Source organism: Oryza glaberrima, chromosome 4 (assembly GCF_000147395.1).
Source record: "Oryza glaberrima chromosome 4, OglaRS2, whole genome shotgun sequence".
In the NCBI taxonomy this organism is placed as follows: domain Eukaryota; kingdom Viridiplantae; phylum Streptophyta; class Magnoliopsida; order Poales; family Poaceae; genus Oryza; species Oryza glaberrima.
Genome location: NC_068329.1, coordinates 21,090,419 through 21,101,704, shown reverse-complemented (window position 1 = coordinate 21,101,704; position 11,286 = coordinate 21,090,419). Strand labels below are relative to the sequence as shown.

The 11,286-nt window shown below is 42.8% G+C and overlaps 1 protein-coding gene across 4 annotated transcripts; it reads right to left on the bottom strand.

Annotated features, from left to right (window-relative positions):
- Positions 1 to 2: 2 nt before the first annotated feature.
- LOC127769398 (uncharacterized membrane protein At3g27390-like) lies at positions 3 to 4,653 on the bottom strand. 4 transcript variants are annotated; one of them, XM_052294980.1, is made up of 11 exons: positions 4,015 to 4,653; positions 3,748 to 3,925; positions 2,946 to 3,054; positions 2,660 to 2,852; positions 2,450 to 2,586; positions 1,830 to 2,118; positions 1,600 to 1,706; positions 1,377 to 1,524; positions 971 to 1,169; positions 643 to 883; positions 3 to 540 (listed from the first exon to the last, which is right to left on the bottom strand). In XM_052294980.1, exons 2-11 carry the CDS (start codon positions 3,839 to 3,841, stop codon positions 291 to 293), a joined length of 1,767 nt encoding a protein of 588 aa, XP_052150940.1. In that variant the 5' UTR covers positions 3,842 to 3,925; positions 4,015 to 4,653; the 3' UTR covers positions 3 to 290. The 4 variants fall into 4 exon arrangements, with proteins under 4 accessions (XP_052150940.1, XP_052150943.1, XP_052150942.1 ...); XM_052294983.1 differs by having other exon boundaries at positions 3,748 to 4,036; positions 4,156 to 4,653; XM_052294982.1 differs by having other exon boundaries at positions 3,748 to 4,653.
- Between the last annotated feature and the right edge of the window lie 6,633 nt (positions 4,654 to 11,286).

Genomic DNA, 11,286 nt, shown 5'->3' with positions numbered 1-11,286 from the left:
ATGACGCGTCAAAACCTGCATCAAATCAAGTGACAAGCAAAGAATGTCCCATCCTGACGAGGTAGGTTAGCGAGCGAGTTTGCCTTATCATGACGAGCGATGTTGCATTGCAATTGCATTCACATAGTGTTCAAAACATGCAAAATTAGGTAAAGAAGAATGGTTAGGGTTAGCTCATATAGCTGCAGAATCTACTAATTTGTACAATGTAGCTGGTAATTACAGGGAAAGGTTCCTCTTCACTAGCATGTCCGGTACAAAGTGAAAAAACAGCACTATCAAACATTATATCACGGAGTGCGATCATGGCTTGTCATTTGCGCTTCTGGATCTTCATCTCTGACGTTTGCCGCCTTCCCCATGGACTTCTGGCTGAGCATTCTGGCAATGCCGCCTCTCAAGCTTTGAGATTGGGACCCATTGGTTGATTGACCGCCACCCACCGTCCTCTCAAGCTCAGACAAGAGCTGCTTGACAAGAATATCGAAGCGTCGCTTCGCGGTAGGGTATCTTGATATCGACTTTGTGATCCCTTGCAGTCTTGAAGCAAAAGAGTAGGAGCAGAAGAATCAGGGAACATCAATCATGGTTATATGGCATGCATCGGATCAGAGATTCAGAGGGTGAAGGGGAGTGGAGTACCTGCGAGCAAACGCGTCTATTTCGGCCTTTTTTCGCTCATCCAGTGATGGCACATCGGGAAGACTGCCCTTGACGCGATCAGGGCCACCAATCAACAAAACTCGCATTTTGAGATATTTTTCCTCCTCTTCTGTAAAATTCTCGGCTTTAATTTGTTCTTTGATGACCAAAAGAGGGTCAAAGAACCATTCATAGAGTATATGTTTAGGCCTATTGTCAGATGTAATCTCAGAGCCATCACCTGCAAGTTTTTTCAAAGAAAATCAGAGTCAAGGGCATAACACATCCCTCTCAATGGAAGAAAATCAATTTTCTTTGCTGCACTTACTTAAGAGTAGGCCAACAGAATTAGCTTTTGCGGACCGAAGGAGTGCATTAAGGATTACATATGCTGGTAAACCAACATTAAGAACTCCAGTGCCAACTTTTCCCGACTTTGTCTCTTCGATATCTTTCATTGTTATGACTCCTTCATTAACCAAAGTCTCCCCTTGGTGCTTGCATTCGACAAATAGGTGTTCTAGCAACTGCAGAGTGGAACCGTTCAGTTAAAATGTCCATATTCCATAAGTTCAAATATTTGCAGGATGCATTGATCATTGAAAGTTAAAAGATCGAATGACCTATTTCAGGCATTGCAAAAGGTAATTTGGGTTCAGAAACCGCAACACCAATAAGCATAGTCATTACAATTTACCAAATTGATCTGCTAATGAATAGCACCAAAAGATCACCTTGAATGGATTGAAGTCTTCAATACTGTTCTTAAAAGATGTAACACGTGCTGGAGGTTTCTTTCCCTCTTGCTTTTCTTTGTTGAATGAGGTTGGCCTGGATAAGCTACCTCCATGTGAAGAATCTTCTCTCTTCCTATATTTCAACCTAAAGTGTTCAAACATCAGAACCACAAACTTCAATTATTTAGGATATGGACTAAAGGCTTATGGTTGGTTATACCTCGGAAAACAAGATCCCGGTGCCATGTCAAGCACATCATTTGTGTATTCATCAAAGATGGACACAGATGAGACAACATAAGATAAGCCCATCTTTAGGGAGGATTCCTAATATATCAACAAGAGTAAGTTCCATCACTAACATAAGCTAAATATTTTCTTTAAGTTACCATGAAAAATACAGTGACATCAGCATATTTGAAAAGGGAAAGTCTAGCCATATGGTCATACCTGATAAGCCACGACTGCACCAAATGCGCCTAAAGGAATACTGGATAGGATGGAGGCGAGAACAGCTCCCACTACGGCAAATGGCCAGAGAAGAATAGCAAGACCTGCGAACGGCACACAAGCTGTCTCCAGAAAAGGTCCCTCTCTCCCAATCATATCCTGAATCAGTCGTTTCCATCCTTTGAAAAGCATCACAGGGCATTTGTAGATGGCAATCAGCGTGAACATTATACCATCCAGTATGAGTCCACATGCAGCAGATAATAAAGCACCAGGAATATCGAGCAATCTGTAAGACAAATGTTCCTCATTTTATATATCATAATTCCTCACACAACAAAAATATTATTCATAAAAATGCCACCTACATGTATAGCATCATGTTTCCCTGAAAATGGCATAGCATTTGGGGATACTTTCACCTTAAAAGCTTAGAGGAATGTCTGAAATGCTTTTTTGGCTTTGGGAATGTTATCTTAAGTCAAGTAGAAAGAGTGTTACTTGCATATTAAGCTTAGGTCCATAAGATAAGGAGGAAAGAGGAGGAGGAAAGATGATCCAGAAAGGTTGGCGATTATGAGTTGTGATGGTAAAATACTAAACAAGAACCGGAAGCATACCTTATCTCATATGGCTTGTTATCAGGAGGTGCCTGAAGACGAAGATCGTCCATAATAGAAAAATAGGAGTGGAAAAGCAGGTCTTTCACGTCCCTGACTATCGTACAGCTCCCAGTGATAGTACTCCATGTTCCATCCTGCAATTTGAGATAATTAGCACATGAAAAATAAAAGTTTGTAAAAATGAACATGGAGAAAGAAAAATTCTACCACAAAACAATGAACAAACGGCTTTTCTTTTCCTTCTCCAACCGCACCAAATGTTGCCATTATCGGTGCTAGAAAGCCATACACCAATCCAGCTAAGATGCTTCCAGGGATGCCAACTATCAACCATAAGATTAAGGTTGCAGTGGCAGCAATAAGGAGAAGAAGCTTTACTACAGGTCCTACCAGCTTAGTTCTGTCTTCAAGGAAAAGGACACAAAATATGAGTAATATCCTGATTAATTACATGAGACGGCTAAAATACAGGGGAAGAATATGCAAACTGTACCTGATAATGCAGTAGTAAGTCCAAATCACATGCATGGGCCATAAGCCCAGGATTAGCGCAGATAATCCAATTGCCATAATAAGGCATGCCCAAGGGCATATCAAAATACCTTGCAGACAAAAATAATGTGAAATGAGGATAGTACATCAAATTTTAAGATAATCAAAACAAAGATGAACACGCCAATAGCTGACGATATGTAAGTAGGTAACAACAGAGCAGCATTGTATTTTTTTTATCATGTAACTAGGTAACAACAAAAACTAATGTAAATTTGTTTTTTCTATTTTTTCCTTCTAGCAATCATAATGCATGCAAAGCTACCAATTGTAGCAAATCCAGCCAAAATTTTCGAACAATAGAATATCTATAGTTACGGTTAAATTGACATGATTAATTGAAACCACGCCATTCAGCAATTTGATCAAATAACTGCTCATTTTACAAATACTACTCCAAGCCAAGTCAAATTAATTTGATTCTATCACAACTAAAGTCAGAACAGCTTCCTGTCGATGGTTGGTAAATTGTAAAATGATTATTGTTGCTGATCTCTAACTAGATGCTCCAAGAAAGAGCAGAATCAAGCATCTGATCCATAAAAGCAGAACAGAGACCAACATAAAGCAACCCTCATAAGGCCAAGAAAATGCACAATGGTTGCACTCATGGCCCTCCCCCCCCCCCCCCCCCCCCCCCCCCCCAAACACACACACACAATTATTCCCAAATGAGACTTAACACACATGGAATCAGTTCAAAAATTACCAAAATGGACAGAGACAGAAGACCAGCAAGTCACCTTTGATGACCCCCAGGATGAGGAGGCCGCAGAAGTAGGGCAAGAACTTGAGGAAGCTCCCCAGGGAGGCCCAGAACCCACTTGGTGGCTCCATTGGCAAACTCTCTTCAGCCTCCTTCAAACCCAACCAACAGGCAAGAGGCCAAGAACCAACACTCTCCTCTAAGCCCCCCGAATTCTGAACAGCAAACGAAGTTTCAGGCTAACCAAGATCCTCACAAGCAATCTTGCCTCCAATCCAAAACGCAAGAAGCCAAGAAATGTTACCACATCTTCTCGGGAGGAGAACCTGCAGCAAGGCTTATCAAGAACCGGCCATCATCCATTCGAGATCAAGGATTCAGCAAAAAGGAAAACTCTGAAGATGGATGGACCCAAGAACCAAACCCAGGGCAAGCAAAGGACAACCTAGGGGAAGCTGCCAGCAGAGTGAGTGAGCAACAAGACAGGAGGAGTGGGGCCTCCTCCCTGGTGAGTGGTGACACACAGGCTGTGCTGCTGTTGGCAGGAGCTTGGAGAAACCAAAAGGAACAGCAGGCAGGCAAAGAAGTTGTGGATGTACACCGGACAACAGCAACAATGGTAGTAGCCTAGTAGGTGCCAAGAACCAAAAAGAAACTGCAGCTCGATCCACCGGCGCCGGGAGAGAAAGGAAATGGTGGGAAATGATTAACCGGGCGGAGAAAAAACCGACATGGGAGGGTCAAGAATCTGATGCTAGGCAGGAGGGGAGGGGAAGAGAGGAAGAAACTTAAGCGCGGATTCTTGCTTTTTGGGCTAGGAGGAGGAAGGGATTAGGATTATGCTTGTGTACTTTGTGCAGGTTCTCGGTTGGTTTTCGCCTTTGTTTAGTGGGAGCTTTTCGAGAGAGAGATCGAGGCGGTCGATGTGGAGGAGTGGAGGATTTTTGCAGTTGGCGGCCGACGCGCGAAGGAGGGGAGGTGGCCACCGCGGCAAAGACACGGCGCGGTCGACGCGTGGCAAAATCATTAGTACTATCACTATGCAGTACTATGCACTACTAGTAGTAGTAGTACGAGTACCTTAACCAGTTAACCCGACTGTGCACCAGAATCACGTTGAAAAAATTCGCTTGCACCAGATATAGTGTTTGAGATACTACTTTAACCAACAATATCTACAAAAATAAAATATTTTAAATAAAAAGAGTTGCATATTATGATAGTTTGTTTAATGATAAATATAGTAACATGATTAATCTTTCTTAATTTATCGCTATTATTTTAAATTTTGATTTGGCATTATTCTAAAAATATTTATATTTTGAGGTGAACTAAGTACTGATTAGAAAAGTGGGCGCGCCGTTGGCACGCCATGTTAAAAATTAATACTCCTATTTTGAATATGTTTATTTAGAGTATTTTTATGTGTAGGTAGACAAACTTTAGTAACTTGAAAATTGAAATTTAGACTATGAGCAGTCTCTCTCTTTTTTTTCTGGGTGTTTGTTCTTAGACACAAACAAATGCTATGGTCACAACCCTGAGTTAAAAAATAAGGCCTAGGTAAGTTGCTGGATAGTAAGAGCTAGCAATATTGCACTGTCATAAATATATAGTATATTTTAAACCTTGAATTATATTATGGTATCTTGTACTACTACATAACACAATATAAGTGTATAGGTATAAGCATTACTACTAACACTATATTAGATGTACGCAAGAGATCTTGTACTACTACATAACACAATATAAGTGTATAGGTATAAGCATTACTACTAACACTATATTAGATGTATGCAATAGACATCATACTGATACTGATGTGCTACCCTGATTTCTAGTCATATTTTGGAATGGAGGGTGTAGATTCTTTCTAGAAGTAAAAATCATTGAAGAGACTTGCTAATAGAGGTTGTTTGGAACTCTTTTTATTGTCAGCTTGTCACAGTAGATGGTATTTTGACAAACTCCGATTCAGACGAATGTTATTTCGCAAGTACTATTTGAAGACTGAACTTTTAGCGAGCTTATGCAGACAAGTGAACGAACTAAAAACACTGCAACCATTATACCATTACATATGGTACTACATTAGGAGTATTTTCTAGCAGCAATTGATATGCTTTCTTGGGACAGTTTGTACAAATGCCAACTACAAAACTTCCTGCATTTTCATTATGATAACAATAAATACTCAACTTTCTTGGGACAGTTTCTGCAAATGCCAACTACAAAACTTCATGCATTTTCATTATGACAACAATAAATACTCAGCCACACCATTTGCATATCATTCTCTAGCATAGGATTAGGGGCTAGCAACAAAATTGACCAACGCACACCCAAGTATATACAATGGATTTGGGAGTGGCTTCAACTACACCACTCCCATTCATATGGGCACTTTTCTCAAGCTCAAATGTCAGCCACAGCCACTCTCCAAGAGTCTGAATGGCAACACTAACTCCTTTATAAATGATAGACTGGGGACTATAATCAATTTATACATCACGAAAGCAGTCCTAGGCCCTAGCTAGAGTCTTGTAAAGCATGAGCTCAGCTCATCTCAGAAAATGGAAGCCCGCAAGACTTATTCGGCCTGTGCTTGTTTGCAGGATAACCAGACAAGCAGTACCCACTGTTGAATCTGCGGCCTCACAGAAAGTAATCTGGAGCTGGCCTCTTTGCAGGAACCCCTCTTGATTCCTAAATGCACATATAGGAAAATTAGATGCTAATCAATAATGTGTCACAGACGTAATGATCAAAGTGGCTAACACATATATGTGGGGTAGCTTCAAATAGACAGAAACTCCCGGTTGCTCATTCATTTACTCACTATAATTCTTAAGGCTCTAAATATCAAACACTCGTAGCAAGAGATATAAGAACAAAAAATGGAGGGTATATGAAATTTCTTCTTGATGAAAACACCAGAACCAATTAATTCTTATGATCTACTCCCTCCGTCCCATAATATAAGGGATTTTAAGTTTTTACTTGCAACGTTTGACCACTCATCTTATTCAAATTATTTTTGCAAATATAAAAAACAAAAAGTTGTGCTTAAAGTACTGTAGATAATATAGTAAGTCACAAATAAAATAAATAATAATTTCAAAAAATTTTGAATAAGACAAGTAGTCAAACGTTGCAAGCAAAAACTCAAAATCCCTTATATTATGGGACGGAGGGAGTACTATACAAGTTAGAGATTTATCTTAAGTAAAAAAATTGAAGATTCATGACCAATTGCCAAGACAATCTGAAGACAGCTCTAGCTAATTGTATATATTTCTGCGAGTCCACATTATTAATGTCCAATAAGCTAGATGATATAATTTCAGTAAACTCCAAGAAACATTTACCAGCTATATAGATCACCAGGACAAAGCCTCATGTTTGGCAAGGAAGGTTAAAGAACAAGCCAAATACAGTTCGATACATAATTACTAAGTTTTTTCAAGAAGAAACTGTATGCACTCAACAAGTAACATCCTATACCCATCCGATGCAACTTTAATCACTTTAAGTAGGCCCATGTTGTGATAACCACTGGATAATGCAATCAATAGCTCATACAAGACAAAATACCTAGAACACATCAATTTCACAGGAATTGCATAAAAATTATTATACACCACAGCCTGAAGCAAATCACGTCAATAATTCTATCATAATATAGGTGTTGCAGTAAAGAGGTTGGGGAGTTCAGAAATAATCATTAAATCGTGGTCCCGGTAGTCACAGTGGCGGTGGCCAGTCGTTGCGTTCATGCTCTCGCTTGAGAGCCCTCACCATCGTTCCTCTCTCAGACTGAGGGAGACTGCGATCTTCAGTCTGCAACTGTTTCTTTGTTCCTCTCTCCCTGCAACTGTATCACCTGGGCAGTGGCGAAGGTGAGGAGGACGGCGGGCAGGCTGAGGGAGACCATGGTGAGGAGGCGGTGGACTGCGGCAGGCCAGCAGCAGTATGAAGAGGCGGAGGTGGCGAGCTTGCTACGGAGGCGGAGGCGCGGAGCGGCGGGGAACTGGAGTAGATTGGCGGCGGTGACACAGTTGAGGAGAAGAAACGGCGGCGGCGACTGCCGAGGCGAGAGAGGAGGGGGTTTTAGCGATTTTTCAAACAAACCCCAAAAGCTTCACATACTACAACGACTTCCACCACAACGATCCCTGACCATTAATCCTCCATCCAACGGCTGCAAGAGGGGGACGAATGCTGCAATCTCGCCGTGCCACGTGGAGGGGCTATTTGCACGGGAATCCGCCTAGATTTCAATATTTAGAGATTTGGACTGTCGTGGACAGGGCTCACGGATGAAAACTGGATCGAGTGCTAAGGACATTTTTTTAGTAGGTAAAAGTATGAAGGACTTTTGACTGGGATCCTGTTGTAAAAGCAGCAGTTGTGCTTTACTGTCACGCCACGCCTGTATAATGTTTACATTATTACATATCATCGGGCCATTGTTTCCATTAGCATACGCTTCTATCAGACTATCACCGTGCCGTGTTTATGTAAAACGGTGGCGCCATAACCCACCCACTCAGTCACTCGTGCCTAACAACTTGGGGAAAGGAGTTGAGAGTTTAGAGCTTTGCCGACATGCTCTCGCAGCAGTTTTCAGAGCAACTCGTCCCTTTTGTGGATGCGCGTGTTATTCCCTCCCTTCCTAAAATTGCAAAGAGAGAACAGATACCCGCCGAAAATGCAGAGCAGTGCCACCGGATTCGCCCGGAGAGGAGAAGAGCATATATGAAACTAGCGACGGGAGTGGATGATAGGGATGACTGTGTACCTTTTTCTTCCAAATTCAATATAAATAGTTGTAAAATGCTTTGCCAATCCGACCAGTGGCTTAGTTGTGGAGTGGAAAGGCTAGTTGTGGCCCGTGCTGCTGGCTGGCTGGCTCCGCGCCTCCGCCGCGTCGGCCGATGGCATATCTCTCGTTTTCGCGACGGACGCGGAGGTAGTAGCTAGCCGAGCCGAGCAGGGACGGAGCAGTACAACTAGCGGCGGCGGCCCAAGGTGCTCACGCGAACACGTATATACGTGTCCCAAGTCCCAACCACGGTGACAGCCATAGCCCATAGCCGTGGCGCGTCGCGGAAGGAACGGCGCGATATGCCGCGCGAATACGCGATCCACTCGTCTGCATCGCGCGTTGCGTCCTACTCCCAACCAAAAGTACTCGTGCGTCTCCGCGAAAGCAACGGATCCAACCGCCACCATCAGCGCGGCGGCGAATTTGGCAAAGCCAAACCGATCGAAATGACACGACCACTCCACACGCCATACCTGATCATCGCCTCTCTCTCTCTCCCCTTTTTTTGGCTGAGTGGAGAGTGACCTAATGGGCCGGCCTTTCTGGTGCGGGAGCAGGTGGTTGCATTGCGTCAACCCCTGCGTGGAGACAGCGTGATGGCGCAACGACTTCGGGGAGGGCCGCAACGGGGCCGGTCAGTGCCAGCAGCAGGCGGATTTGCCATTACTGGACGCAGATTACAGTTATTCCTGTTCACTCTCCTTCACTGCTTCACAGGGTTTTTCTTTGAAACGAACAGCACCAATCTTCTTCACAGGGTTGAGTAGTAGTTCTACTGTCCTGCAGGGTGCACTTTTACTCTCTTAGGCCCGGTTTAGTTTGCGAAAAGAAAACTTTCGGGTGTCACATCGATCGTTTGACCGGATGTTGGAAGGAGTTTTCGGACACGAATAAAAAAAACTAATTTCATAACTCGCCTGAAAACCGCGAGACAAAACTTTTGAGCCTAATTAATCTGTCATTAGCACATGTGGGTTACTGTAGCACTTATGGCTAATCATGGACTAATTAGACTCAAAAGATTCGTCTTGTGATTTCCATGCAGATTGTGCAATTAGTTTTTGTTTTTATCTATATTTAATGCTCCTTGCATGTTTCCAAAGATTCGATGTGATGTTTTTGGAAAAAACTTTTTGAAAACTAAACTGGGCCTTATACTCCCTCTGTCTAAAAAAACATTCCTAGCATTCCAAAGGAGAATTAGTGGAGATAGAGAATGACTAAAATGCCTTTAATCACTGAAAAAATAGTAAGAGTGATACATAGTAAAAGGTATTGAAGGGAGAAAACTTTCCGTTTCACGTGTTGAGGGTAGGTAGGACGGTAGAAATTGATTTTTGTGAGACAAAATTCAAACTCTAGAAGTTGAGTTTTTTTTTGGACTGAGGGAGTGTCGACGTTTGATGTCGCAATTCTGGTATTTGTATAGTATGGGGATCGTCGGTGCTAGGATATATGCGAGACTGAGGTAAAAAAGACGGAGACGAGGATTTTTATACAGGTTCGGGCCCCTGAATTGTCAGGTAATAACCCTACATCCTGTTGGCCGAAGCCGGTATTGCTCTTATTCATGATAATCACACTAGTACAATATTTGGGGTAGCCTATCTAACTGTTGTCGACATGGCGGACTGACGATCTGACTCGTAGTCGACAATAGGATAGTCTTCCTCCTCGAATCCGTGCCCAGCGAGATCAGAGATAGCGCTTTCGCCTCTCCTGACAGTATCCGGAGACACCGTAGGGGACTAGCCGTGCCTATCTCTGAAGTCGATATCCGGCGTCTTGTCTTGGCGTATATTGGCTTCTGTTGTTCCGTAGATTGTGGTGGATGTTGATTAAGGTGGTCGTCGATTGTCCGTGTCCCCTCTCCTCCTAAGGGGCCTTGTATTTATACCCATAGGTGTCCCCTTGTCCAAGTAAAACTAGGGAAACCAATATGGATACAATCCGAGCAGTCCTTGTCGTTTCCATGTAGAACTCTGGTTGTCTTTCCTTATCCGAAACTCCCTCCATATCTGAAGTAAGTTTCCGTATAAGACATGGTATGTGGTGGGTCCTGCCGAGATTTAGTCAACTACTATTAGGTACGTGGTATCCATAACCATGACAGTAGCCCCCCGACTTTCATGCAAATGAACGAATTCATATTCTCGACCGCTGACCATGGAGTAACTGTTATCGAGCTCAAGTGACCGTTCTCGGTGAGTTCAGAGATAACGTTAGACTTCCTTTGTCAGCCTCGTGCGGGCACCTAAAGGGTTTGTCTGAGTCATCTCCGACGTCAACCAAGAAAGTACATAGCGTACGACTAAGTCTCCCGTCTTGCTGTAATCGAGAATTTGGATTGAAGTCAAGAAATTTTATCTCGGCGGGTACACCATCTCTTCATTCCGTATTCCTTGTCGAGATCCAGCAACCGTTCTCGAGCGATCGAGAAGGCGTAGAGTCTGCGACGGAGCCTTGTCAACATTTGTCGTACTCGCCTTAGTCGATCTTGGTGTAGAACCATAGAGACATGTAGCCTTCGTCAATGTCGAATAGAATTTTCCTGAAATCAATACTCAGAAAAGAATTTTAGATAGAAATAGCCCCCGAGCGAACGCTCAAAGGGTAACATGTTATAATATGTATGGAAAACCGAAAATGAATTAGACTTACAGACCAATGTTTTGTGTATGAGCGTCTACTCTTTTACCGACTTCGATCAGTCAGTTTGTTGAGTTATACACTCTCCCTAGCACC

Bases quoted from the DNA above. Each gene is read 5' to 3' on its own strand.
- LOC127769398 (XM_052294982.1), bottom strand. From the start codon at position 3,841: ATGGAGCCACCAAGTGGGTTCTGGGCCTCCCTGGGGAGCTTCCTCAAG. The intron at 2,853-2,945 runs GTACAGTTTGCA...CCTTGAAGACAG, and splicing joins ACTTACTACTGCATTATCAG to AACTAAGCTGGTAGGACCTG. The intron at 541-642 runs GTACTCCACTCC...TTTTGCTTCAAG, and splicing joins ATAGACGCGTTTGCTCGCAG to ACTGCAAGGGATCACAAAGT.